Here is a 27,967-nt window from a genome sequence, read left to right on the forward strand (position 1 = left end):
CACCCCGGCAATTTGTACTTAACATTTTCCCCATTACCACAGAAATACAAGGAGAAACAAAGTCTCAAGGAATTGGACAACAAGGAAAGAAAGAAGCAGACAAATGATTTGGGAGCAAGGGATGTGCAACCCTCCTTCTCACCTCAAAGGATCAAGCCTATTTCCTACAGAGTGGTATTCCTTTGGACCTCTGTCTTATTTCTAGGAGACTCTCGGGACATAGACCTGGGTGACAGTGTGATGAACCGGAGGTTGAGCACAGAGCAGGGAGGCGGGGCTTGGAGGTGGAGCTAGGCCAAAGGGCCTCTCACTTAGGAGCTTCTCCATTCTGTCAGCTCTCCCGGAACATCCAAGGCAAGACTGGCACCCAGGGGACAGCAGGTGAGGGACCGGCAATGATAGAAGGGTAGGCTATAAGGGTGATGGTGGCAGAAGAGTCCCAGCTCTGTCAGCCTGAGTTTTCCATATTGTGAGACTCTCATTTGATAGAATTCTTGAGTCCCCAGTGGGGAGGTCCAGCTCAGTTTTTTTCCTGGGGCAAGGCAGCCTCAGAAAGAAAGACGTGGTTCAGGGTGGGTGGGGGCAGGGCTGAGGGATGACAATGGATATGGGTATGTGACAGGCTACTGAGAGATGCAAAACCTTCGGAGACGTGGAGATAGACACAAGGGCCAGAGGGAGAGCATGGCACAGAGGGAGAGCATGGCCAGAGGATCACAGGGCAGGCCAGGCAAGAGAAAAAGGGAGACTGAAACAGGGAGAGAAGGAGAAGACAGTGGAGCAAATGTGAGATGGCATCGGGGACAGTGAGAGCTGGGTAACAGGAAGGCCAAGGAGGAAGGCAGGCTCACATGGAGCAATCTCCTCTTCCGGCCATGGAGCGTGGTTCTGAAAGCCCCCACCAAAGCCCGGAGCAGAGCGAGGTTCCAGGTTCCCAGAGGACTGATTCGGCCGGGGTAGAACCCCCCCGGCCACCCACCTCCCCTGCCTCTTCAGACTCCCATTTTGGTTGGGGGAGAGGGCGAGGCTGCTCCTCACTGCGGTCACAGCCACATCCTGCAGAGCAGGGGAGGGGGAAGTAAGAAGCAAAACAAGCAGAACCGGCACAGGCGAGGACCATGGGGAGCACGCCCTGGACACATGCAGCTGACGGGCCGCCGGGGGTCCTCAGCTCAGTCGCAGCAGAGGCCCTGAGTCCTCTAGGACTGCCCTGAGGGCCTGTCTCTCAGGGTTCCTCACTGCGCTTCAGCCTCACCGGGAACATTCCAGGGAAGGAGGTTTCTTTTGATTCTTTGGTTCAAAGCCCACTTTTATCATTTGCTAGTGACTTTAGTCAAGTTGCTTAATTTCTCTTAGCTTCATTTTTCTCACTGCAAATTGGGGATACCTACCTTACAAAGAGTTAGGAAGACCAAGATATTTCACATAGAGCGCCTGGCATATAGTAGGTTCTCAATAAATGTTAGTTATTATCTTTATCAGGACTCCCGGGACCGCTGTATCTCTCACCTGTGTAAGGCAGTACAGCACACCAGCTGACACCGGCTTCTGGAGTTAGGAAACCAGTTGTGCTCGAGCTTGGATACATTATCTAATGTAAGCCTCAGTTTGCTCAGCTGTAAAACAAGGACAGTAAAACCTAGAGCCCATAGATGTATGGTACCCAGTCAGCGTCCAAAAATGGCAGCTGTGAGAGCTACCTGCCAGGTAGCTTTGTCTGCTCCGCAGTAGTAGCAACAGCTTACTTCCCCTTAGGTCTTAACTGGTGGTGGGCTAGCCTCCTGTGCGCCTTCAGTCCTCCAGCCAAAGCTAGGACTGCTCCTCGAGGCTGTTTTAGAGATCAAGATTTCCCACAGTACTAAAGGGGAAAATGGGAACAAGGCACAGAGGGCTGAGGGGACCCAGGGGGAAAAAGATGACAAAGATGATGATGAGACAGAAACCAGAGACAGAAAGGGGAAAAGCCATTTCTCTCTTTCTAAGGAAGCCTGTGGCCTTTCTTCTAGTGACTGACCCCATACCTCACCTCCCCACCCCCTCCCAGGAGCCATGGAGTCCTTCAGTTCCAAGAGTCTGGTCCTGCAGGCCGAGAAGAAGCTACTGAGTAAGATGGCGGGTCGGTCTGTGGCTCATCTCTTCATCGATGAGACGAGCAGCCAGGTGCTCGATGAGCTCTACCGTGTGTCCAAAGAGTACACACACAGCCGGCCCCAGGCGCAGCGGGTGATCAAGGACCTGATCAAGGTGGCCGTCAAGGTGGCCGTGCTGCACCGCAGCGGCTGCTTCGGCCCCGGGGAGCTGGCCCTGGCCACCCGCTTCCGCCAGAAGCTGCGCCAGGGCGCCATGACAGCGCTCAGCTTCGGCGAGGTGGACTTCACCTTCGAGGCCGCCGTGCTGGCTGGCCTGCTGGCCGAGTGCCGGGACATGCTGCTGGACCTGGTGGCGCCCCACCTCACGCCCAAGTCTCACGGCCGCATCCGCCACGTGTTCGACCACTTCTCTGACCCCGGGCTGCTCACGGCCCTCTACGGGCCTGACTTCACGCAGCACCTCGGCCGGCTCTGCGACGGGCTCAGGAAGCTGCTGGACGAGGGGAAGCTCTGAGGGCCCGCGGCCCAGCACGGTCCTTCTTGGCAAAATGGCTGACTGAGAGAACCACAGACAATGGGCTTTCTAACCCTGCTCCTCTGCACTAATGCTTTTCAGCCCCAGGCTTCAGTCCTTCCCAAGAGTGTTTTTGACTGAGTCCACCCCGCCCCCAAAGTGCGGGTGGAGAAGAAGCCATGCTGAGGGTTGAGGCCTCTCTCCCAGTCCAGCCCCTAGACAGGAAACAAAGCTGCCTGAAAAAGATGAAGTGAAACCTGGATCTCTGTTTTCCCCATAAGGGATGTTCCAAACAGGCAAGCCCCCTGTCCTTGGAACCAGGGGAGGGGGGGCGTAGCCACCCTAACTCCTCTGGGGACACTAAAGACAGAAGTGGGGAGGAGGCCCTCAGAGACACGCTAGAGCTTCAGCTGCAGGCAGAGCCTGGACGGCGGCAGCGGCTCTGCTCCAGAGTGCAGGGAAGACGGGGCTAGGGCAGGGGAGAGGCTCACAGAGGAAATAAAACTATGAAAACATGCACAGAGCTCAATGTTTAATCTCTCCAGCTTCTTAGATTTTACGATCGTCACAGAGGAAAGAGGTATATAAACACCGCCTTTCTCACCTCTCACCATTTCCATACAGGAGACTGAGGCATATTTCCAGTATCACTGGAGTGCTCTTGCCTACTTGTTCTGTTTAAGAAACTCAAAAAATCCTGTACTGCAGATCAGTGCTACAAATTGCAAATAAATATGCAGTGAGGAGCAAGGCATAGATCACGAGGCTCTGGTGGGGACAGGGGATCACAAAGAGACTCCCACAACTGTCCTGCTCTTTAAACTCCAAGGCAATTCTTCCTCCGTCCCTTAGCCTCACACAGGCTGAACAGAGGAGCAGATTAGATGGGTGAACTGGGGACATGGAGTGTTCCAGACCCTTTATTGCCATTTTTCTCTCAAAGCAAAGTTGTGGAAAAGTTATAGTGACCTGGTTAACTACAACTGAGCCCAAAGTCTTGAGACTGGGGAGAGGCCCTGCACCATCTGCCATTCCCTGCACTGGGGCTAGATCACCGACACCCATTCTCAATAACACGGTTGGGGAAGGTGGGAAAGGTCGGGAGCCAGCAGTCACTGGCTCACTCACTGTTCTGGGGTTCCCCTCACCCCAAGGATCTAGAAATCCCATTTTTCAACTAAGAGTGGGAAAGAATAAGATACAGCAAATAAATATTACTTCAAAATAGCACCAAATAAATTAGGTAACACAGTTGGAGATGGGGAGGAAGTTGGGGGCCAGGTGAGTCCCTGCCTCCCTGCTCTAAGGCCAAGGGATGGTGAAACGGGTGGGAAAGGCAGCAGGGATGTTAAAAGAGCCTTTTGAATCTAAAGGCCAATGCTAGATTCAGCCCAAGAACTGAGAAGGGGTCTAATTCCCATCCCCTACCCTTGCCAGTAGAACTGCTCCAGGCCAAGTAACTCTGGATGGACAAGGAGGCTGGGAAGATGGCAGGAGTAAGGGAGCTGGGCTGGGAAGCCATGTTCTTGAGCCTCACCTCAGGCTCCTCTCCCCCTCAAGTTGCTCCTTCAACATCTTGCTTCTCTCAATCATTTCTGGGGACATCAGAGTTTGAAGATTTCATCCTCCTGGTCCCGAAGTGTCTGGGTCCGAGAGGTCCGGGTCAGCGGCACAGGACCCAGGACTGCTCGTTGCTGCATCCGAGGAGAGCTCAGGTGAAGACCTGAATCCTCCCCAGGTACCCTGCAGGTGAGAAAAGCGGGGAAAGAGTGACAGATCAGGGGAAGAGCCTGAGACTGGCCGAGTGAACAGGTACACAGGAAGCTGTCCTCCTCTCCTAATAAACATGTGCTGGTTGCTTTAAGATGGAGCCTCGATACCCTCTCAATAAATACCAACCCTAATGCTCCTTTCGTGGATCATCAGTGCAGTGAGAACACAGAGCCATTTCCCAGTGCCTCTGCCCACTGCAGTAGCCATAGGCTCTGCTCATTGCCTTGGGGTGACCTGGAGGAAAAGGCTTCACCAGGCTTCCAGTGACACTGTGTTTACCTACTTCGTGTCTGGTCAGCTAAGGTTGGAAGTACAGAGAAGTCTATGGAGGGATTTAAAAGGAATCATTCAAGACTCACCCACTTTTCCCTTTTTTCAGCTTCTGGGTAGCAGCCTTCTTTGACAGGCTGATCTGTGAATCAAGCTTCTTAAGGAAATCAGAGGCAGAGAGGTCATGGATGGGAGTCGGGGGCTCCTGGCCAGGCATGGGAAGGACTTCACCATTGGCATGTCCCAAACCTGTCTCTTGTTTCTTCCTCTCAGCTGAGTGTGGCCAAACTTCATCCTTACTTGGCTGTACCTCTTCTCCATCCTTCTCTTCCTCAGAATCCAAACCATTGAACAGGTCTCTGGGCTCTGTCAGGATGGGGATGTAGAGGGTTTTCTTCAGGAAGATGGAGTCATTAGTATAAAGGCGGTTTGCACGCTTAATCTGTTCCATCTTTAAAAAAAAGTTACCACAATTAATGACAGTAATACTGATTCAGCTCATTATTTGTACAGCATCTCATGCCTATTAAAGTGATCATACAAAGTCTCTTCCAATCTTATAACAACCAAAACTACAACGGGTTGATAGTATCCCTATTTTATTGGTCAGAAGTTTTCATATGTTTTGGTCTTAGGGCCCCTTTATTTTTATTTATTTTTTTTCTTTTTGGGGGGAGGGGATTAGGTTTTTACTTATTTGTTTATTTACTGGAGGGACTGGGGATTGAACCAAGGACCCTGTGCATGCTAAGCAGGAGCTCTACCACTGAGCTCTACTCTTACATTTTTAAAAATTATTGAGGAAAAAAGCTTCATGTTGATCACAGCTATCAATACTTAAGGGTATTATAAATAAAAAAATTAAAAACGCTTATTTTAAAAAAAACAAACCATTACATGTTAACAAAAATATTTTTTAAAAAAGTTTTTCAGTAAATGAATTTGAATATCAGCTTTTATTCTTTTTTTTAAATGGGGGGGAGGGGATTAGGTTTTTACTTATTTGTTTATTTAATGGAGGTACTGGGGATTGAACCTAGGACCTCACGTATGCTTAGCAGGCACTCTCCCACTGAGCTATCCCCTCCCCACCAATAAAAATATTTTAATGAAAAATAATTCTATTTTCCAAAACAAAAACAACAAAAATGTAGCAAGAAGAGAGGCATTGTTTTACATTTTTGCACATCACTTTAATGTCTGACTTAATAGAAGACAACAGGATTCTCATATCTGCCTCTACATTCAATCTGCTGCAATTTCACATGTCATGTAGCCTCTGGAAAGCACAATGCACTCGAGAGAGTGAGAATGAAGAGACATTATTGCTGTGAAAATAGTTTTGACCTTGTGGATCAAAGGGTCCCTGGACCTCACTTTGAGAACATCCGTTAAAGATGATGGAACTGAGGCTCAGAGAAGTTAAGTTACTTGCCTAGCAAGTTATTGCCAGAGCTAGACCTAGAATTCTGGGCCTTTTTACTCCTTCCAGGAAATGCCTTTCTTACTATAATAATTTCACTGGTCGAATATTTATTTAGTACCTATTTATTCATCACTGAACATAATGACTGGCATCACCATCTGTATCTACCTGCCTTCCAAGGTAGAAATATCAGTGTCATCCTCAACTCACACTTTACCTTCACCACCCATACCCAGCAGGTAAACAAAAATGCTGCAAAACCCTCTCTCACATCTAATCTCATCTTCACATTTACTGCCATCGATTTAGAACAACAGACTCTTAATGTTTCTCATCTGGGTATTGTAACAATTCTTCAACTGCCCTTCTCTCCATTTCTACTTATCCTCCACCTTGCTGACATCTGTCTTTCTAAAAAAATTAATCTGATAAACCCCCTACTCTGCTTATAAACTTCCTACAGCTCCCCACTGACTCCGAGATAAAATTAGCATTGAAGGGTGTTCTCAATCTAGCCCCCCTAGGATGTCCACTCACATCTTCCTTCTTCTGCCACTTATATATTTTTGCCATCCCAAACTTTTCACTTTTCTTCCAACATTTCATGATCTTTCACACTTTTGTGTCTTTATCTGCCTGGACTGCATCTCCATTATTCCCTTCTCTGCCTGGAAAGCTTCTCCTCAACTATCACTGCCTTTGTGTTATCTTCTTCAAGGTTCCCAATGCATACTGTCAGTATTGTTGTAATAATACGTACCCTATTATATTGTTAGTCACCTTTTTGCCTATTTGTCTTGCCCAAACTGTGAGTCCTTTAAGGGCAGGGTTGGTGACTTGCTGTCTCTGTATCCCTAAGACACTCCTCAGCATTGCACAAGCTTGGCACACAGCAGAAGCTCATGAATGCTTTATGAGTAAATAAACTAGGTAATAAAATCCAGAATCCACAGATATACTGTATCAGTATTTTATTATCAGAGGCCAGGCAGCCAGTTTTACTAAAAATCCATTCCATATTGGCACCAGTTTGAGAAATCATAATTCTTATATCTGTCAAATATCAAAGCTGTTTCCACCCTGGGGTAAGACTACTATAATAAACTTGACTAATAAAGTTTTATGCTATAAAGAGTTTAAAAATAAAACCAGATAAATGTGAAAAATAAAAAAAGTTAAAAGTGGTTTGTAGTTTTGTACTTTTACTTTGCCAAGTGCTTTGATGCTATTAATTTTATTTTTCCTAGATAATATCCTAGGTCCCTCCTAGTTCCAAGATGATATGAATTAATCTGTGAACTTTCCATTGCTTTTATGATTTCCTAGAAGTATATATAAGGAGAGAATGTTCCACTTCCATCAAACCAAGAGATAGAAAGCCCATTAGAATCTAGTCAGTTTAATAGAGCAATTCAAAGTGAGGATTTGAGAATGAGAGAACCTGGTCTGAATTCTAGCTCTACTAATTAGACTAGTTGTACATAGTCATAGCAAGTTATCTCCCTAAGCTTCAGCCTCCTTATCTTTAAAAAATGTTTTCATCGAAGTAAAATTGACTTACAATATTATATTAGTTTCAGGTGTACAACACAGTAATTCATTATTCCTTATCTTTAAATGGAAATAGTTACACTTACCTCATAAAGGTTTAAGGAGATAATATGAGATAATATACAGAGCTTGGCACATACTAAGGGTTCCTTAAATGATCGGTAGGTAATAACTTAGGTAATTTATTTACCTAAGTTTTTTATTTGATACATCTTCCTCATTTTACAAATGGTGAGGAAACTGAGGACCCAGGCAGGGGAAGTGATTGACTATTCAGTCACTCAACTAGTAAGCAGCAGGATGAGGCCAGAGCCCAGAACACTTCTTCACTAGGCCATAGAGCTTTTCTGTTCTCAGAAAGGTACAGGGCTGCAAGAAACCTCAGAAAAAATTATTGATTCACTAGCAGCACAGGTCCCTTCATTGCACAGCCTCTGAGCCTCTGCTGGGATGAAAGGGCTGCTCAATACTTTCATATCCACTTCCTTTGGATAGGCAATCCCTCTGCTTCAAATGCTTACTTTCCTATACTCCCAGTCTCCATGGGTAGAAATCTTAGCCATACTTTCATTCATTCAAAAAACATCTATTGAGCCTCTTTGTGCTGGGCACTATGCCAGGTTCTAGAGATATAAAATTGAAAGGAAATAGTTCCGTCCCTTAAAGAGAGTATAGGCTATTGGAAAGACAAAGATGTAGAAGGTGTAAACCACTGGATCACATAGGTTTATAGAGAAGAGCATAGAGGAAGGAACTTGTAAGTTTTTCAAGGCCCATCATGATGGCTCCCTTAAAATCTGCACTAATGTCCCCTTCCAAATAAAAATTAATCTTCTTTCCTGATTTCTCACTCTTTGTTAACACCTCTACAAACTCACCACCTTCTATCACCTACGATCATTATTTGTGTCCCTGTGTACTTCTCACTAGACTGTACATTACAAGAGGGCAGCAACTATACATAGACGTTTCTATCTCCTAAGATGGTTATCACAGTGCTTTAAACATACCAAGCATAAAAATGTTGGCTAAATTCAACAGGATGTGGAAAAGAAATCCTCATTAACTCTAAAGCAATATATTTTTACTCCTACCAAATATACCCTATGCATGACCTGAGATGCTTGGCATAGAGAGTACCTGTTTTGCACCAAGGAGGCCACTTTCCTGAAAAGAAGACAGAACACTGAGGAGGGAAAAAGAACAAGAAGAGACAGGCACTTAAGGAACTCAGGGATCCAAACCAGCTCTCCATTATTTCCTGTAAATGTTTAATCACTCTCAATTAAAATTTCTATGTGGTTAATAGTATGGGCTTTGGAATCAGACAGACCTGTTTGAATTGTTTCACTCCAACACTTATTAGTTATTTGACCTTGGTCAAACTGGTTAACCAGTCTAAGTCTCAGTTTCTTCATCTCTAAAAAGGGGACAATGATTGTATGCTTGATAGGGATGTGAGGATCAAATGGGCTAATGGATGTAAAGTCTTTGGTACAGTGACTGGCGTAATAAAGAGGAGCTGCTCCCCTCCGCTGGGATAGTGACACAAAATCTGTCCCAACCAGACAGTGCAACACTGAGATGGGAAAACAAACAAAAAGATAAAGGTGGGCCGGACTTCTATCACAATGTATCACAATTAGTTAATTTAGATACAACTAGGAAAATTTCAGGGGAAGTTGCCCAGAGGGCCGCTACATTCCCCTGAGGAATAAATCTCTTCTAAGTTCCAATCCTGCGAGACTCACCGTCACCCCGTATTTGAGTGCTAGTCCAGCCAGGGTGTCTCCAGGCGCCAGCTGATGCTCCAGTCGTCTTTCCCTCACTGGGGAGCAGGCAGACTGCACCAGGCTTCCATAAGAACGAGCCCGGCTCCCCCGAAGCAGTCCTGACCCTCCGACGGGGGCCTGTCTAGAGGGAGAAGCCATCTCCTCACCCTGCGGACAACTGAGGGTTGCAACTGCAGGAGGCCCGGCTAAGTGATCGATAATGACGGATCCGGGGTCTAGAAACGGATAGCTAGAGGATTCCTTTCCCCTTCTGTCTTCTCTCCTAAGTCTCCCCGCCTCTCCTGGCACTAGCCGACCTCTCAGCCCTTGCTTCTTCTCCCTCCAAGTCCCTTTCCCACAAGTCTGTACCCTGACTATTCAGTCTCTACCTGAGTCCCTCCTTAGCACCCCTCCGACTTTCGACCCCCGACAGCAACTAGCGGCATTGACCTCTGACCTTTGAACTCTAGACACCGTCCTCAACACTCCGCTCGGTTTGCCCCCAGGTCGGGTAGCCTGACCTCCCCGTCCCCCGACACTCCAACTCCGCCCCGTCCCGGGGTTGGTCCGCTAGGGTCAGGAACAAATCAGGCCCATCCCAGGTGGGCTGTGGCCGCAGACGAAGCGCGTGATGATTGCGAGAGGCTGTAGCACAGTTTCCCCTCAGCGATCCTCAAAGGTCCGCTCCACATCAAATCAGTCACACGCTCAAACTCGGGCTCCACATCTAGGGTCTTGTCCCTCTAAACGCCTCAGATCTGCCAAGATGCAAGGCCTGGATCCAGCCGGGCGGCAAGCTCTTTGACAAAAGACTTCATTTCCCAAAATGCGCCGCGCGGGCGGGGTCGCAGGGCACCATAGGAAATGCAGTCCCCTCAACAGGCTGGAGGCGGGCTTTCGGAATCGCGCGGTGCATGCGTGGAAGCGCATCCCCGGAAGTAAGGAGGCCAACCGGAAAGAGACCGGAAGGAAAGGAGAGGTCCCGCTCTAGCTACGGTGGCCTGCCTGAAAGGAGTGGTGAAGGCGACGCGGCAGAATTTGTCATTTCTGGGGCTCACAGACGTGATGTCTTTCAAGAGGGAAGGGGACGATTGGAGTCAACTTAATGTGCTCAAAGTAAGCGCGAGAGGAGAGCGTCTGGAGCAGCTTCAGCTGTCTTCTGAAGGCTGTGAAGGCGCTGTATTGTTGCTGTGGCAACAGCTGGGAGCTGGGCGCCCGGAGGGAGCCAGGCGACTAGAGCTGGGTGGTGACCCCCTCTTCGCCCCAAATCTCTGCTCTTCCCATGTTTTTATTCCCTTTGAGCCCTCGTCCCTGTCATTTCCCTTCCATCCCTGTCTCCTATCCAGCTGATCCCGTTCCGGACTTCTTCCCCTATCCCCTGCAGAAAAGAAGAGTCGGGGATCTGCTGGCCAGTTATATCCCAGAGGATGAGGCGCTGATGCTTCGGGATGGACGGTGAGGGCGAGGAGTGAATCAAGCTTGAGGGTTCTGCGGTTAGAGGCTTAATAAGCTTTTGCTATTAAGGAGGAGAGCGGGAGTACCTAGGATTTTTTGGCGGGGAGTGAGCGACAGGGATGTGGGTGGTGGAGATTGGGAGACTTGGGAGTTGGGCTTTGGAAAGGACTGCTAGGACAGGGTGGGGACCCACAAGGAGGCAGAGACTCCACTCCCCAGGGACCAGTTATCTTCTTCCCTTCTCTCCAGCTTTGCTTGTGCCATCTGTCCCCACCGACCTGTACTGGACACCCTGGCCATGCTGACTGCCCACCGTGGAGGCAAGAAACATCTGTCCAGTAAGTTTGGGGGAAGGCAGGGGATAGAGAATAAATCCTTAAAATTTCTTCAGACCACTTTTGGTGCTCTGCTTTTAATTCTCTTCCCCTTTTTCCTCAGGCCTGCAGCTTTTCTATGGCAAGCAGCAGCCAGGAAAGGGTATGGACCCGAATCCAAGACAGCAGAATGAACTGAGGGAAGAGGCCGAAGTGGAGGTGATCAAAGAGGGGAGGATGTGTTCCAGTCAGGGCTGTGTCAGCACACCGTAGGCGTGAAGGGCTTTAGCTTCTTTCTTCTTAAAAATTTATTAATTTTTTATTTTGTTTGCGAGGGAGGTAATTTATTTCATTTATTTGTTTTTAGTGGAGGTACTGGAGGTTGAACCCAGGACCTCGTGCATGCCAAGCATGCACCCACGCACTTGAGCTATACCCTTCCCCGCTTTGGCTTCTTTCTAGCTCTGAAGGTTCTGACTCTTGTCTCCCATCTCCATGCCAGGCTCCTCTGTTAACCCAGACTCGACTTATCACCCAGAGCGCTCTGCACAGAGCTCCTCACTATAACAGTTGCTGCCGCCGGAAGTACAGGTCTGTGGGTTGGGAAAACCAGAGGTAGGGAGGGACAGGAGATAGATGGCTGTAAAATGATTGTTTTCTAAATTGTATTCTGAGGACTAGTCAACTGGTATTTCAGGAAAAGGAATTTCATCTTTTAAAGAAAAGTTTGGGAAATGGTGCTTTGTAATCCTATTTGAAGAATAGTAAATATTAGTGTATTTTAAGGGCTCTACAAAGTCTTAAGATAAAAAAAAAAACCTGAAAAAGGTTAACTTAGCCTTTCCTAAGTTCATTTGATTCCAAAAGACTTTTTATGCAGAACACTTACTGATAGCTTGAGGAAGACAGATTAGGAAGCACTGCTTTAAGGGGTTGGGAGTCACAGGAGATTTGGTCCTTTCCTTTACTGCTTTTACAGACTTTGATTCTTCTCTATCCAGACCAGAAACCCCTCGTCCCTCTGTCTCTCATTCCCCTTTGCCACCCCCAGAGGTTGAACCCCAAAGTGGGAAGATAGATAGGGACCCTGAGCCTGGGGCTGGCCCACAGGCCAAGGAGTCAGCAACTGTCTCATCCGCTGCACCCATGAGCCCCACAAGAAGACGGGCCCTGGATCATTACCTAACCCTTCGAAGGTGAGTATGCAGACTCACTTTCCTCAAATTTTCCCTTTTCTCTCTGACCCTCCTTTTTTCCAAAACCTTCTCAATTGTTTTTTCTTATCCCCACTTAACTTCTTAATAAATTTCCTTTCCTGATCAATTCTGTTTTCTCTGATGTTTCCAGCTCTGGATGGATCCCAGATGGACAAGGTCGATGGGTAAAAGATGAGAATGTTGAGTTTGACTCTGATGAGGAAGAACCCCCTGATCTCCCGTTGGACTGACACCCTCTCTCCTGACAGTTCACAAATAAACTACAGTGGGAGCTGGGAGCCTAACTTCCCTTGAGTCTGGTTCCTCATCCCATTTCAAGATTTCAGATCTGTTCATTCCTCACCCAGCCAATCCTTCCCTGCAATGTACACAGCTCCCATACTTCTACCCCCTCCCCCACCTTCTACCAAAGCCATGCCAAGCGTCAGCTGCATGCAGCCTGGTGCCCTATTAATAAGTCTGTCAGAGGGAGGTCTTTGCCCTTCATGTTGCCTGCCTTCTTCCCCACCTCCACTCAAAGTCCTTTCCTCCTTCAAATAACATGAGGATTCTGGGTAGGTACTTGGTTGGTGGAGGGGAGGGGAGCGCCTGGACATGTCTGGAAACAGGGCCAGGGCTAGCCACCCTGTGAAAGTAGAAGAGACTAAAAGCATTGGCAGGGTTATGGGGAACACCAAGGGAGGGCGCTCCCCCCACCTCCTCCTAGTAACTTGAACCTCCCAGCCTGCTGATCCCCAGAGTATAAATAATCCCCTGGTGAACTGGCAGTAACCCTTGGGGGTTAGCGCCAAGATTTCCACCCCGAAGTCCAAGGAAGGAGGCAAGCAGAGTGGACAGAAGGACCTTTATTTACAGGAAAGGGGGACAGGTGAGGATTTAAGCATTCAGGGCTCCTAGCTCTAGGTGGTAAAGGGAAAGGCAGTGTTATCTCTTTTTTTGCTGGCGACCTGTAAAGGAGGAATAGGAAACACAAGTCATTATTCCGTCTCTTGCTTCCTGCAAAGGTGCTCTTCTCCTTTCCAGTTCCTTGGCCAGACTCACAGAGGTAATGTCTTAGGCCACCAAACACAGTAACAAAGTAAGAAACGACACAGCAAATAAAAATGCCATGCCTCCAAACAGGGATGTTTGCGCAGAGGGGCTTTTCTGTCTACTTTCTGATCACTTACTGGATTTGAACTTCTCGTGTGAATATCGCTTTGGCAGCCACTCGGGATGTTAGTCACTAAGTCAACTTTCAGGAGGATCCACCAGCCGCACTTACTTGCCCTCTCCCCCACATACCACGTCCGCAGTTACTCACGTAGTTCATTGTTCCGGGTCATCGCCTGGGCTGCCCGAGCTCGGGGCCCCTGCTGCGTAAAGTGATAGCCAAAGCGGACAATGGAGGGACACTGTTCGAGCACGGTGGCCATCTCCATCTCCACTGCATCGCCAGGCCACTGGCGCTGGGGGAGGGAGAGATGGAAGCTGTCACCCACCCTGTCTGGGTTGTTCACAGTCCCAGACCACTGACCATTTGGGAGGTCAAAGAGGCTTGTTTCTCTAGAGTGGGTGATGAGAGGGGCTGCCTAGGCTTCCTTTAGAGGGACAAAGATGGGGAGTTCAAACAAGATTAGATAAGCTCCTGCCCCAGGGGCTGCCTCAGGGAGAGGCTCAGTGAGTATTAGCTGACTGCAGAGTCCAGGGGAAGGGAGCGCTGACCTGGTTGTCTACACGGAGCTCAGTGAGTGTGGCATTCTCCCGAACTGCCTTCAGCACAGCCATGAGCCCTGTGCTGCTGATGAAGTTGGATTCAATGTTCAGGCTCTGGAGGCTACGATTCTCACGCAACATGTCAGCCACGGCCTGGGTAGTAGGGACTTGGGTTAGGATTAGGGGAGAGTTTCACATTTGACTGAGGAGAGAAAGAACGGGAGCAAGAAGGAAACACAGCTCTTTGAGAAGAGTGCTTGAGGCACTGTAGGTGGGGCTAGAGGGAGACCGAAGTGAGAGTAGGCAGTAGGGAGAGCAGGGAGATTAAATGCCGTGGAGTCGGCGCTGGCAGAGGATTGAGGCGCGTTAGTAGGATTTCAGAGCTGTGAGCTGCAGGACTGAGGGGAAGCATCTCCAGCAGGGCTCCCCTCAGAGAGCATGATGGGAGTAGCACCCCCAGCACAACCCTTTATAACAGCCCTGCCAGCGGTGCATGTCACGGTGCAGGGAGACGGCGAAGGATGTCCACTAGCCTTACATTGGCAATGGGGTCACCACTCCTTGTGGCGACCAGGCTGAAGCTCCGGACATGGGTATTTGTCTTCATTGCCTCACACAGCTCAGTCAGCATGGGTATCGGGATGTCCTATCAAAGGGGAATAGGAGATGGTGGGCTAGGAGACTCACATCTGTCAGCAGAGTTACCCCACTGTTATTGCTTAGAAGATGAGGGTCAGATACCTGTATATTGTTGAGGTTCACCTCCTGCAGCTCCTTGTCATTGCTTCGAACACTCTTCAGTATCTCCTCAATGTTTGTGGGATTTGGGGGCTCATCTGGCACTGGCTTATACTTGTCAGGCTGCACCACACCTGGTGGCAAGGGCAGGAAGGAAACCCCGACGTGTCCCCCACAGTCTCCTCCCCATTGGATCCCTTACTTATGCATCACTTCCTCTCCCTGATTCACCTGTTTCCCCCTTTGCTACCTTTGCTCAGACCCTGGCACTGCCTGCCAAGAGCCCTGAGGGCCATGTCCCCAAACTCACTGCTAATGCCTTCAGTGTTGCAGATTTCTCCGCTGCAGAGAGCATCATAGTATTGTTTGTTGCTCATCAGTGTGTACATGCCCAGAATTGCTGGAGAGAGTAAGCAGAGGAGGGACAGGGAATGAGAAAAAGGGACTTGTTTCAGCCCCCTCCCCACCCCCCAGCTCATTCTGAATCCACTGCATTTTTAAAGCATCACCTCTTCCACTTTTCCAAAGAGGTTCCCACTTGCCCTTGGTCCCAGGGGTCCCTTCCATTAAACTGCGTAAGGCAGTGGTTTTTACAACACTGAGACAGGGCCAAGGGAAGGTCCCTAAGGAGCTGCTACAGGGTGAGGGAGTCAATCAGACGCTCTCCTGTTTTCAGCCAGAATAGTTTTACTTTATAATCCCTGAAAAATTGCCCTGAGATGTTAACTTACTAAATTAAAAAAATGAGTGAATAAATATAAAAACAAATAAGAAAAATTAAAAGCTACTACCTGAGCCTTTCTCCACTATCCATGTCCTGATCCAGGGCCTCCCCCTGCTAGTCCTACACCATGGCTAGGAGCCCCCTGCCCCTGACCTTCCCAACTCCTCACCTTCCCACTGCTGCCCACCTGCAATATCACACATTTCTGCATCTGTGGCATGGGCCAGTGCCTCCTCCAGCTCAGGCTCCAGAGTGATCTGCTCCTCTGCTGGAATTTCCCTCTTGGGCTGAATATAGGGTTTCCCTGATGGGAGATGAAGATGGTTCAGGTAAAGGTTATTTCTCCTAAGATCCTGGCCTCTAGCTTCCTTCCCTTCTCCAGGAGGTTGACTGCTGGGTCACTAGGAGCCACTGTAAAGCCTGAGTCATCTACAAGCTTAGGACGCCTGGGTCCCCTGATCTCTTACAAGAGCTGAAGAGTGCAAGCTGGCATGCAGATGCAGGTAGCCGCGTCCCTGGGCAGCTAGCAGCTGGAAGGTGAGAGGGAAGCTGCGGGGGAAACGTGAGAGACAACCATCTGGGTTCTGGGAGGCAAGGATGTTGGGGTCTCCATACCCTTCTTCTCGCCTGTGAAGGGCACCAAGTCATCACGCTCTTTGACCTCTAGTGCCTGCTGTTCCAGGTACTGCAAAAGGGCCTCTCGGTCTAGGGGCCCCGTTGGGCTCTTCTTGGTCTGGTCACGTTGTCTTAGTCCAGCTGGCAGGAGCATGTTCTTAGGGATGAGTTTTGGGGAGCAAGTCAGACCTCCGCTCTGACCTGGGGCACCTCCAGGGCCCCCTAACACATCTCCAGACACCTTTTCCCTGGCCCTCTTGGGACTCCAGGCCCTGTAGGTCTCAGTCACCCAGGGCCACACACCCTTCCCAAACGCCTGGGGTCTGCCCCTGGTTCCCTGGGCTAGAGCCCCTACCTCGGGGTCCATCTCCTGTAGCTCGCAGTCCAGCTGCTCTAGCTCCTCAGGGCTCAAGGTCCTTAGGATCTCATCTTCATCTATGTCTCTGTATTTCTCCAGCTCCTTCAGATACGATGACATGGTGGCCCCCACCCCCTCCCCACTGTGTGGCACTCACGGAGCCTGGGGTACATGGGGAAAGTGGTTGGACAGTCAAAAGATGTACATGGACACAGTAGGAACACAATGAGACAAGCCAGGGGCAGAACAATAAACTGGTTGCCTTGGAGGGTGGAGATCGAGTTGGGCATGGGAAGACAGGGGAAGGTTAGGTTGTTTAGTTAGAACCAGAGCCTCCTTCCTGCTTCCATAGCTTCTAGCCACTCTAGACCGGGATCCCAGGCATCCAGGCTGAACTTGCCTTCCCACTGTATGACAGAGAGATCCTGGCAGCACCCCTCCCCTGTCACCTCGCCTGTCGGTGCCTCTTGCCCTAGCACAGCTGCCGGAAGCCCTGCCAACACAGCTGGCCCCAAGCCCGGTTCCTATTGAAAGGAAGGGAGAAAGGCAGAGAGCTTCAGAGAAATTCCTCCCCTTTTCCCCATAATCCAGTCTTTTTTCCTAAACTGGTTTAAGAAAGCAAGGAGGATTGGGGTGGGAGGGGAGAAAGACAGTGCTTTTACCCCACCCACATTTCCTCTTTTATTGTGGAGGATTAAGATTTCAGTTTCTACGTTTCCTAAAATTCTAAATCCTAAGGGAAAGCAAGGGCTTAGAGGAGCTGGAGGACTTCCAGGTTGGGGGAAGGATCTTAGGAGAAGGTCCTGAGTTCCCATAATTTGTCCCAGGCTTTGGATGGGAAAGTGACAGCCCAATGGGTTGGAAATGCCTTCCAAATGGGATAAAGTTTCTCTAAAAACAGTGAAAGGATTAAACTTGTACATCTTTTACAATATGAAAAATACACACAAGCCACCGATACACACCATGCTAAATATGAAAGATCCAGAAAATGTGCGAGATACTTACATTGACAATCTAAACTACAGTTAAGGGAAAGGACAGACAGCGGCAGAAACACACCGAGTGACAGAGACAGAGACACCCTCCAGATCATTCCTGCTAGGAGCCGCTTTTCTCCTCCCATCTCCCACCTCCCAGCAGGCTCTGATCCGTAAGCCCCCCGCCCTCCCCACCTACCAGTCCTGGTGGCCACTTCCCTTCTCACCTCCCCTTCTATCAGTCGGTCTTTCTGTTCTACTGGAGCACTATCTCAGCAGCAGCAGGAGCTGGGTGCCAGGGGAGAGGGTGGGGGAACGGTGAGCTCAGCATTTTATTATTTTAGCTCTGGCCAGGTGGGGGGTAGTGGGGGGTAGTGGGGGATCACGTATACAGCCCCCATACCCTGCCCTCCCCTGAGAGCCTCTAGTGGCCACTAGCAGTTATGGCACCTGCTCCCCTTCACACGAGCCTGAGCCAGAGAAACTGGACTTCCGTGAGAATCACATAGTTCCTATTTGGTGCCTGCTATATTCAAGGCAGTGCCTTTAAGGAGATATAAAGGTGAGTATAAGGATTTTGTTTTGGTGTCTAATTTTAAGGTGTTTATAAACTAGTTGGAGGAATGAATACAATTTGAAAAGGGCAACTCATAATAAATGCTATTAAACAAACAGAAAGACCTATATATATACTCAGACACCCACAAATACTTCTTCCAACCCTACATTAGGCACCAGACAAAAGGGATCCTTCCATTTTATTAGATTAAAAAACACAAACAAAAGCAGTAGGAACCAGGGGGAAAGATGAGGAAAGAGATACAGGCAAGGGCTGGGCAAAGATCAGCCATGACAAAGGGGAGAAGCCAGGAGAGAGGGAACATTCAGAGCCCCGAGTCAGGGTAGGAAAGAGCTTCCTAAGGACTAGACATCCCTTCATTTGATGACAATTTTCTGGCGCAAAGCTCGGGGCCCAGAGCCAGGGAGGGGCTCAGGAGGTGGCGGGCCAGGGCCGAGGGCTGAGGCAGTGGGTGGCAGTCCGTGGGCAGTGATGTACTTCTTGTAGGCCTCACGGATGATCTTGAAGGCTCGAGCAGTGGCATACGGTATGTCTGTAACAGGGTCCCGGTATAGCGCTGGGCGATGGGTCACTGGGCAGACCTCCCGAACGGGGACCTTTGGGGGCCGCCCCTGGGGAAACCACTCCTCAAATGTCGCATCGTCACTGAAAGTGATGAAGGTACGTGAGCAGCGAGCAGGAGGGATGACGGGTCCAGTCCCAGCACGGGGAGTCAATGCAGAAGCCGTGGGAGCAGGATCAAGTCTGAGGGAGAAGACAGAGAAAAACACAAAGAACTGAGAAGAGAAAACCACAGATAAAGAGATCAGAGAGGTTAGGAAAGAGAAGGTGGCAGTAGATGCAATGTCCTGAGAGAGTCTATTAAGTGATAGGACAAAACAAAGCTGGGCTGGATGGGAAAACAGAAAAGAAGACAGAGGCTACAAGAGAAAGAACTAAGGAGCCGTGGGGAAGAGGAATCTGACACCCAAGTTGTGTGGGAACCCAAGTGAAGTGGGGCCGAGGGGGCACGAGCTGTACACAGAGGGAGAGACTGCTCTGCTCTCTCCCCTCGAGAGTCACTCACCCTTCCACGTCCACATTCTCTTCTCTAGGGCCAGGCTCCCCGACAAGTGGCACTGTCACTGAGTGGTAGGTGATTATGGGCCCAGGGCACCTCCGCTTCTTGTGGACCTGCTTCTTTTTGTCAGCCTCGAGCCGCTCATATGTCTCTTTAGGATCAGAGGAAGGCAGAGGGGATGGTCAGTTTCCCTCTTCCCACACCCCAGTTCTGTCGTTCAGTCTCTCATCTTAATGGCTGTCTAGTCACTGCCCACCCCAGCCAATTATCAAAGTCCTCTGTGGCCCTCGAGCATCTCCCATTTCATAAGTGTTCTGCTTGCCTCTCCTGACATCCTCTCTGCTCATCATTTCTTAAGTCCACCTGGTTCCTCACCCACTCAGAACTGCAGGACTTCAGAGCTGAAAGGAACCCTTTGATGAGGAGTTACTCATTTCCCCAGACTCCTCCGTTACTGCCCTTCAGCTTGCTCCATCCAAGGCAGCACACTGCACTTTCACGCACCTCCAGTCATTACAGAGTTCTTTCCCACTCTGAGCTGAAACACACTTCCTGCTGACAGTTTTACCTTTAAGGCTATAAAGGACACACGTCTAACGTGTCTCCACATGGCAGTCCTTTAAATAGATGAAATTAGTGTTCTCCTCTCTCCATGCTGATCACAACACCCCTTCCTCACACCACATGGTTCTGAGTCCCTCCCTCCCTCTGCCACCCTGGGCCTGGGACACTCTTCTATTCCTGTACTTATCACAGTCCACAGCAGAAGCTGCAGGATGGCAGCCTCCTTATGTGTCTTGCTTCATCTGTATAACGTTTTGAAGAAAAATTTGAGTAAGTTGCTGACATTTAAAAGTTAGGAAATTATATTTAAATATAGAGATTTCTGGTCCCTCTTAAAAAATAAGAAGAAAATCTGGCAACCCTGTGTCTGCATCCTCACATGGCAACAATTAGCAGAGCTGAGTAGCTGCTCCTCCTTTCAGGTACTCCTCTCTGATGCACCACCGTCCCTCCGGCTGGCCCCTGTGACACTGCTCTATGGCAGCTCATCGTTGATATATATGTCTCTTCCTTTAGGGCAGTGGCTGTGACTCATATTACCTACGTAATACCAGGGTCACACAGCGTTCCACATGTTACCAACACTCGATAAAGATTTGTTAATGCATTAACAGACCAAAATATTCCTGGTCCCTTTTCTCTGAATGAACTCCAAATTTCTGTGTCCTCCTTAAATGTGGGTACCATGAAAACCTCTAGATAAAGTCTGACCAGGTGAGTCCTCTGGAAATAGCTCACCCCAACCCCCACCAACCATTTAACCTCTTTTATACTTGAATTCTGGCTGGTAATACTGCTTTCTTTCCCTTGAGCGGACCTTCCAACCCTTCTCTCGAACATTTCCCTGTACCCTCTGGAACTCTTGCTCTATAATCAGCCAACTCATCTATTTGCTCAAGTTCCTCACTCAGCATTCCTTCCAAAACTTGTCTTACTGGAAACCTGTCATCCACAGAGGCCACCACTCTCCCTGCGGCCGTCTGATGGAGGATGTGCCTGTGTCGTATTGTCAAGTGAAGCCCACACCTCAAGTGTCTTTGCTCCACTGCTCTAGACACCTCTGTTCTCTGGTTCTTCAGTACTTGTAGTACGTGGGTATCTCCTCATTCTACCTATCAGCCCTTCCAGCCCTCATTTTCCTTTTTAAATTGAGCTTAGGTTCCTCAAGCTATCAGGCATTCTCCTGTCGACCTAAACTCCCTCGTCAAGACCTGGACTGCCGAGTGCTGCTGGAGAAAAGTTACACAGTGGGAAGAGCGGAACCACCATCAATTCATGGTTCCAAACTTCAACAGACGTGCCAACATCAGCAGCTAATCCTATCTCAACAACTATTTCAAACAGTCTTCATGCTCCTCAAGCTTCCAACTCTATCTCCAACACCTGACAGATGACAGGGCCTAAAAAGACATCAGATGAGAACTACTGCTCTGTCCTGCTCTGGGTTTACAAACATATGACTATGGGCCAACCTCCCTCCTGCCTCTTAACTTAGGCCAATTCCTCCACCTGTGCTCTAGCTCCCACCCCCATCTCCCACTTCTCTAAGATCCTACACTACCAACTATCCTTGTTTCTTCTCCATCTTTAAACTCAATTGCATCTTACCAAAAATAGTTTCCCGAATCTTTGAATAAAACAAAACAAGGACAAACTCTACCTTGACCCCAGACTGCCCTATTCCCTCTCCTTCATAGTCAGATATTTAAAGTTTGGCTTCCCAACCAACTTCCAAATGGCATGGTCCCCAAAAAGTGCTCCCTCAAGTCATCTCTGACATCCATGTCACCAAAACCAATGGACACCTGTCAGTTTTCTTTACTGGTGTTTCAGCTGCACTCACCAGTTACTCTGTCTTGAAACATTCTCTTTCCTTAGCATTCCTAGGACAAATTCTCCTGGAGTTCCCAACTCTCTGGCCACTCCTCAGACTCTTTTCTACACTCCTCTTGTATGAGACCATTATATTTTAGTGTCTGCAGGACCCTCTTGAGCCTCTGCCTACTCTTCTCCCTCTATGCTTTCTCCCTGGGTGATCTGATCCACTCTAATGTCAATTACTACCCATATTCTAAAACTTCCAGGGGGGAGGGTAGTAGCGTGCATGCTCTGTATGCCCAGTGTCCTGGGTTCAATCCCCAGTACCTCCATTTAAGAAAAGTAAATTTAATTTAAAAAAAACAAAAAACTTCCAAATTTATATTTCTAGCCCAGGTATCTTGTCCGAGCACCAGATCTGTATATTTAACTGATTTCTCAGCCCTGCATGAATTGCTCATAGATACCTCAAATCCAACATATTAAAAAATAGAAACTTATTATTTTTTCCCCTGTCAAACATGCCCCTCCAGGATTTCTGATGTCAGAAGCCTGGGAATCACTCTCTTTACAGTGGCCTGAAACCATCAATGAGGTCAAAGGATGCAGGTTGTAATCACAGTGACATCAAGTGACCTCATTATTTGTGATGACTCTCAGTCATTACATGTTTTGAAAGATACTTATGTTTTAAAGCACTAAATTGCCATTATACAGATAGAGATGTTTCCCATTTTAAAGCCAACATAATGGGAAAAAAAAATCACAAGAATACATCCTGAAAATGTTGGAAATGAACTAAATCTTTTCTTAATCACTGTAGTCTTTTGGAGTTAAGGTATCTAAATTTTAAAACTATCACTAAATTGAAATGAGTTGTGTCCCAGATATTCTGGGTAAACAATCTTCCACTCCACAGTGAAATCACATTTGGGTTATAGATGTTCAATTACATATGTTTGGTCAAAAAAGGGAGTTTCAAAGAGAGAGTGAGTGAGAGAGAGAAATAACACACCAAATACTGTAGAGGAGTCCACCTGTCATTTCACTCAATGAAAGTATGCCCCAGCGTGAGCATGTGATGGGAGGTGTGAAATCTGCTATTCCCACAATTTCTCATACACCTCTCATGGTCTGAAAATTCTCACTGCCTTTTACAGAAATCTCTTTTTGTACAGTATATTACCATACATGACTTGTGCCCAATAGCATGTGAACTGGGTATTCTAAAGCATTTTTACTTTAAAGCTATGTCTCTCGTGAACTGATTCTACTGAATTTCTAATTCTCATGATCACCAAAGTAGGCATTATCACCTCATTTTGTGAACAAGGAAAGATGCAAGTAGGTTGTGAGTAATTTGCCTGCAGTCTTACAGCAATTGAATTAGGATTTGAACTCAGTTCTATATAATTCTTATTTTACACCAAAGTCCTTTGATACAACTTGTTCTGAAGAGCCCTCATAACTGCTTATTTCCTTGCTCATAATTGCGTACTCTTCTCATTTCTTCTGATTCCCTTGTCTTGAATCTCCATCTTTCCAGTTCTTTGGGTCCCCCAGGTCTGTTTTTCTCATGTTCCTCAGTCCCTCTACCCACTGTTCTCAAAACCAGACTGACCCAGTGAACGTAAGTTGAGCTCCTCTGTGATCTTGGCCTCCCTGAGCAGCTCCTCTTGGGTGAGTGGCCGCTCACAGTGGGGCCCCTTTCGCCGCCGTGACTGGCCCTGCCTCTCTTGTACCCGAAGGAATGTTTGTCGTGTATGCTCAGCTGTAGACTGACGCATGGACTTCCGACCTGGGAAGGAAGTCAGAGAGGAAGAGATCTTTGAATTCATGTCCACCTCCTTTACTTTTTTTTTTTAAATCTTAAAACTTTTTATCTGGAAATCATTGCAAACTTATAAAAAAAGTTGCAAGACTATTACAAAAAACATCCATGTATCCTTTACCAGATCACCTGTTAACATCTGACCCTATTTGCATTCTGTGTGTATTTGTTTTCTGAATAATCTGAGTTAAGCTGCACACATCATGGTTCTCTTCCCCTAAATATTTGGTGAATTATTTCCTAAAAATAAGGACTTTCCTTAGATAACCACAGTACAATTATCAATTTCAGTAAATTTAACACTGACACTTTATCATCATATTTCAATTTTGCCAATTGACCCAAACATCCCTACTCACTGTCAGAGCCATCATCCTGTAGTTCTAGTGGGAGCAGGGCCTTCTCTTCTCGTGTCTTCTGAGAGCTACCAGCAGGGGTACTGACCTTTCGAGGCCTCAAGCTCTTGAGAGGCTCCTAGGGACAGATTGGAATCAGACACCAGGGAACAGCAGAAATAGGAGAAAGATGATAACGATCTTAGGAAGACAAAACCAGCACTGCCAGAAATGGGACTGGTGTGGGGAGTACTGAGATGAAAGGGAGAAAAGGAATTAAGGAAATCCAAGAAAACCAGGGCTCCCCTGCATGCACCTTATATGCTTTGGTGATGACTCGGCGCTTCCTTCTTGGCTCTTCTGCTTCTCCATCACTGGATGGTTCATCCCCTTCGTCGATGTCAAAGTCAGAGTCCACCTCATCCTCTGTGTCTGACTGGTCCCCTTGATACTCATCGTCTCCTGATTCCTGAGGACATAGGGAGATGAGGTTCTTGTGGGCATCTGAGTCATTAATGTCCCTCCAGGAGGAACAGAATATCTTTGCTTCTTGATGAGGGCCACCCCACTCTCCTTCCCAGCCCAGCCTAGCCTTTCATTTTCCTCAGGCAAGAAGCTTTTCTAGTTGATGGACTTTGGCTCCAGTACCCCTTCCAACATTTACTGATTGCCCTTTACCTGTAGCACACTGTGTTGAGTGCTGGGGTACAAAAAGATATGGTTTGGTCTCTACCTTCAGGGGTCTTACAGTCTAGTGAGGACAGGACATAACTATAAAAGGGAGTTTTAATACAAGGCAGCACATAAAGTACCAAATGGCAATAAAATGTTACAGGTGTTCTGAGGAAGGCACACTTGCTATGGACTGGTGGCCTGAGAAGGCCGAAACTTTAGACCAGGGGTTGGCAAACTTTTTCTGTAAGGGGCCAGGTTAAAATAGGTAGCGGGCCAGACTCAGCCAGCAGGTTGTAGGCTGTAGTTTACTAAACCCTGCTTTAGACTCTAAAGAATGAAGAGGACTTGAGCCGTGGTTCAAAATATTGGCAGTATTTAAACAGCCAAGAGGGAATCCTGGGCAGATTAAATAGCAGAAACAAAGGTGCAGAAGAAGGAATGTGTATAGCATGTTGATGGAATAAGGGTTTAGACCTAAGTAAAGGAGCAAGTTTATCTCTAGCAAGAAGTCTTCCTAGCTGACTGCCTTTGGCTCCAGCACAGCCTCCTTCCAGCATTAACTGATTTCCCTATAGGGCTATAAGATTTGAAAAGAAGGTTGCATTCAATCTATAAAGAAACTTAAATGAAAGGCTAATAAACTTATGACTTGCAGGCCTGTGATTCTCAATCCTATCCCTCTCCTTACTTGTCTCAGCACTGATAATCACTATTGAGGTAATCCAAAGTTACTGAGAAATACATTTCATTCCTCAGGTGAGTTGAGACAGAAAAAGCTGGTTACTGCTGTATAATGGGAAGCCATGGAAGGTTTGAGAGGAGAGGAAAATTGAGTCCAAGGAGTGTTTCAGAAGGCTCTGGAGGTGGTTAGATGGGTAGAGAGTAAGGAATACAGCACAGCCCTGAGCTGAGGGCAGGTTAGGGCTAAAATGGCAGCCCCACTGGAAAGGAAAGAGGGAAAAGAACACTTGGGGGCAGGGGAGTTTACTAGGCAGGACAGCACCTCAAACATGTGGCTTTCTCTTCAATCAGTGATGAGACTAATGGGCTAATCTTGGTATATGAGCTGCCAAAGCAAGCAAGTAACAGACAGTTGACACTCCAAGCCAGGCAGCATTCAGTCTTACACTGATGATCATCATTTCCTCCCAACTGATGTTTGTGAAAGACAGCTTGGGAACACATTAATCCCCTCAGCTCTTAGTTGGTATTAAGTCATATCATCAGAGGGTGGTAATTCAACTACACATTAGCTCAATTGAAATGCTTTCACTAAGTTACGGATTTACTCCATTCCCTTGGCTTTTATTGAGGGTCATTAATAGACACGATTAGGTAAGAGAATGTTTTTACATCATCTACTAAACCCATTACTTTACATATCTTACATAAGAAGGCAATTCTCCCTAGGATTTAATGCTGAATAAGTTTGTCTGTCTTAAACAGCTTATATGCTTCTTTCTTACTAAAAAAGAAAGAAAGAAAGAAATTCTAGGTTTGGCTGCCGGGAAGCTCACAGCTAAATTTATTATCAATTGCCATTACCATTTAAGCAGCGGCTCCTGGTACAATTACTTCTGATCTGTCTCTATTTTTACTGTTCCTACTTTTTGTTTATATCGTAAGCCTCCTTAAACCCTTTTTGGAAGCACGAAGGGTACATATTAAATAACGACTCGTAAAATGACAGAAATAGGAAAATGGCCTTTGGAGTAGGGATGAGAAAGTTCTATTTTAAACTAATTGGTTAGGGCTGTGTAAGTAATGATTCCAAGTCACCAAGTCCTGTGGATTCTGTTTCTTTAATTCCTCTTGAACTCTCCTGTCCCTGTTTCTCTACTCCCATTGCCTCCTTTGAACCACTTTCCTCATTACACAGTGATCTTCTAAAGTAAAAATCTGATCATGAAACTTTGATGAGTCTTTTCAGTCCTCTGGATGAAGAGCAAAACTCCTTAACATGGCTCACAAGGCCTTACATGGTCTATCCCAGGCCTTCTCCCTCCAGCCTTACCAACTTTTATTCTTTCACAATGTGGAGAATGAAAGTAGATGTGCAGGTCCCAGATCAGGATCTCAGTGCCTTTACACGTTCTGGCCCATCCCCTCGCTGGACTAACCTTCCTCCTCTCCCGCCTCCCAGTCCTACTGCTCTTCATCCAGCCAAGGCCTACTCTCCATACTGTCCTCAGCTTAAACATCATGTCCCCCATGGGATGCTCATCCCAAACAACTCTGGCATCCACGTGTTACCATACCACCCTATGCTTACCACTTATTTTACTCCTTATCACACAATCTTTTAACTGTTAACTCAGCTGGTTCCCCACTGGGATATGGAATATGTAAGGACAAAGCAGTGTTTTTAGTACTGTTTCCCTAGAACCTATCATAATGCTTGGCTTGCTCTAGGTGCTTAACACATTTAAAGAAAGCATAGATTTAGGGGGAAGGTATAGCTCAGTGGTAGAGCACATGCTTAGCTGTGGATGAATGAGATCCTGGGTTCAATCCCCGGTACCACTACTTAAAATAAATAAATAAACCTAATTACTTCTACCCGAAAAAAAAAAAGCATAGATTCAAACAATACAAACTTAACAAATGCCAGTCCAATCCAGACACTGGGCTAGGCAATGGAGATATATGGACATATACAGCTGAACAAAACAGATCATCTCTAACCTTACAGAAGTTGCAATCTAATAGGAAAGTATAAGCAAGTAAGCAAACAAAATCTAATGAACGAAATAAATGGGGCCACTTTTTAGAACAGTCAAGGGTTTTCTAAGAGACATTTACAATGAGGTTTAAAAGAAGTAGGCTAAGTCCCTCTATTTTTATGAGAGGTTCCTTTCTATATTTAAAGTGAACAAGCAGTGGGCCAACGAGTGTATATACCGCATGACTACGATGTGCCTGGCATATGTTAGACGTCAGAACTGCGGTGAGAGATGCACCTGGGGAAGTACACAGGTTTCAGCCTTAGTCCGCGGTGCCTCCGGACAGCTTCTCCATTCCAGATCCCTCCAACCCCATCCAGGGCTCTCCCTTATAGCACTCCAGTGTACCCCCCCGATTCACCCACCCCGTCTCAAGTATCAGCTACCAGGGCTCCTCACTCTTCCCCGCCCCCTCTTTGTCCGAGGTTTCCCCCTTCGGGATTTCTTTTAGCTTCTTTCCCTCCCTCTTCTTGGGCCCGGCTCTTGCCTCTGTGAAACCCCCATAAGTCGTCTGGTAGAACTCATCTTCCTCCTCTGCCTCCAGGAGCCCAGAAAGCCGATTCCCCGCAGTCTTCCGGGGGGCCCGGCCCCCAGCCAAACTCATAACGCCTAGAGAGACTGCGCCGCCACCAGCAGCCCCTCACCCAGCGCGGCTCCCGGGGCTCGGCGCTCAACACCACTACCTGCGGGCAGCTGGCAGCGGCGGAAGCCGGTCGTCTACAGGCAGAAGTAGCAGAGCGTCGAGAGGCTCCTAGTCCCGCCCCCTAAACCTTCTCAACTCTTCAGCCCCACCCACTCCTGTGCAGAGACCACCCCAAGGTCCCCGCCCCAGCTCGCGCGCACCTGGGCTGTGGAATGATTCTTAACTCGGTGACACGAGGAGCGCCAC

At 47.7% G+C, this 27,967-nt stretch overlaps 5 protein-coding genes across 10 annotated transcripts; 2 read left to right on the forward strand and 3 right to left on the reverse strand.

The window, feature by feature from the left end:
* The first annotated feature begins 258 nt into the window (after positions 1 to 258).
* TNFAIP8L2 (TNF alpha induced protein 8 like 2) lies at positions 259 to 3,121 on the forward strand. Of its 3 annotated transcripts, XM_010958445.3 has the most exons (3): positions 259 to 381; positions 1,483 to 1,596; positions 2,045 to 3,121. In XM_010958445.3, the coding sequence occupies exon 3, from the start codon at positions 2,050 to 2,052 to the stop codon at positions 2,602 to 2,604; it is 555 nt and encodes a 184-aa protein (XP_010956747.1). In that variant the 5' UTR covers positions 259 to 381; positions 1,483 to 1,596; positions 2,045 to 2,049; the 3' UTR covers positions 2,605 to 3,121. The 3 variants fall into 3 exon arrangements, with proteins under 3 accessions (XP_010956747.1, XP_010956748.1, XP_045375125.1); XM_010958446.3 differs by lacking the exon at positions 1,483 to 1,596 and having other exon boundaries at positions 270 to 381; XM_045519169.2 differs by lacking the exon at positions 1,483 to 1,596 and having other exon boundaries at positions 289 to 381; positions 2,007 to 3,121.
* On the reverse strand, positions 3,120 to 10,225 carry LYSMD1 (LysM domain containing 1). The gene is made up of 3 exons (XM_010958447.3): positions 9,376 to 10,225; positions 4,737 to 5,098; positions 3,120 to 4,347 (listed from the first exon to the last, which is right to left on the reverse strand). The coding sequence occupies exons 1-3, from the start codon at positions 9,553 to 9,555 to the stop codon at positions 4,209 to 4,211; spliced, it is 681 nt and encodes a 226-aa protein (XP_010956749.1). The 5' UTR covers positions 9,556 to 10,225; the 3' UTR covers positions 3,120 to 4,208.
* A 116-nt stretch (positions 10,226 to 10,341) lies between these two features.
* SCNM1 (sodium channel modifier 1) lies at positions 10,342 to 12,707 on the forward strand. Of its 2 annotated transcripts, none has more exons than XM_010958444.3 (7): positions 10,342 to 10,512; positions 10,781 to 10,851; positions 11,101 to 11,189; positions 11,290 to 11,384; positions 11,668 to 11,756; positions 12,167 to 12,361; positions 12,513 to 12,707. In XM_010958444.3, the coding sequence occupies exons 1-7, from the start codon at positions 10,462 to 10,464 to the stop codon at positions 12,610 to 12,612; spliced, it is 690 nt and encodes a 229-aa protein (XP_010956746.1). In that variant the 5' UTR covers positions 10,342 to 10,461; the 3' UTR covers positions 12,613 to 12,707. The 2 variants fall into 2 exon arrangements, with proteins under 2 accessions (XP_010956746.1, XP_045375124.1); XM_045519168.2 differs by having other exon boundaries at positions 10,364 to 10,512; positions 10,743 to 10,851.
* Positions 12,708 to 13,212: 505 nt separating this feature from the next.
* TMOD4 (tropomodulin 4) lies at positions 13,213 to 18,086 on the reverse strand. 3 transcript variants are annotated; one of them, XM_045519167.2, is made up of 10 exons: positions 17,720 to 18,086; positions 16,510 to 16,674; positions 16,155 to 16,311; positions 15,727 to 15,843; positions 15,126 to 15,215; positions 14,819 to 14,949; positions 14,616 to 14,723; positions 14,087 to 14,230; positions 13,686 to 13,830; positions 13,213 to 13,329 (listed from the first exon to the last, which is right to left on the reverse strand). In XM_045519167.2, exons 2-10 carry the CDS (start codon positions 16,630 to 16,632, stop codon positions 13,307 to 13,309), a joined length of 1,038 nt encoding a protein of 345 aa, XP_045375123.1. In that variant the 5' UTR covers positions 16,633 to 16,674; positions 17,720 to 18,086; the 3' UTR covers positions 13,213 to 13,306. The 3 variants fall into 3 exon arrangements, with proteins under 3 accessions (XP_045375123.1, XP_010956745.1, XP_074205500.1); XM_010958443.3 differs by having other exon boundaries at positions 17,692 to 18,086; XM_074349399.1 differs by having other exon boundaries at positions 16,510 to 17,036; positions 17,692 to 18,086.
* Positions 18,087 to 18,233: 147 nt separating this feature from the next.
* Positions 18,234 to 27,791, reverse strand: VPS72 (vacuolar protein sorting 72 homolog). The gene is made up of 6 exons (XM_010958442.3): positions 27,566 to 27,791; positions 23,997 to 24,149; positions 23,705 to 23,819; positions 23,136 to 23,312; positions 19,139 to 19,283; positions 18,234 to 18,816 (listed from the first exon to the last, which is right to left on the reverse strand). The coding sequence occupies exons 1-6, from the start codon at positions 27,680 to 27,682 to the stop codon at positions 18,429 to 18,431; spliced, it is 1,095 nt and encodes a 364-aa protein (XP_010956744.1). The 5' UTR covers positions 27,683 to 27,791; the 3' UTR covers positions 18,234 to 18,428.
* Between the last annotated feature and the right edge of the window lie 176 nt (positions 27,792 to 27,967).

Source organism: Camelus bactrianus, chromosome 21, assembly GCF_048773025.1.
Source record: "Camelus bactrianus isolate YW-2024 breed Bactrian camel chromosome 21, ASM4877302v1, whole genome shotgun sequence".
Lineage (NCBI taxonomy): Eukaryota > Metazoa > Chordata > Mammalia > Artiodactyla > Camelidae > Camelus > Camelus bactrianus.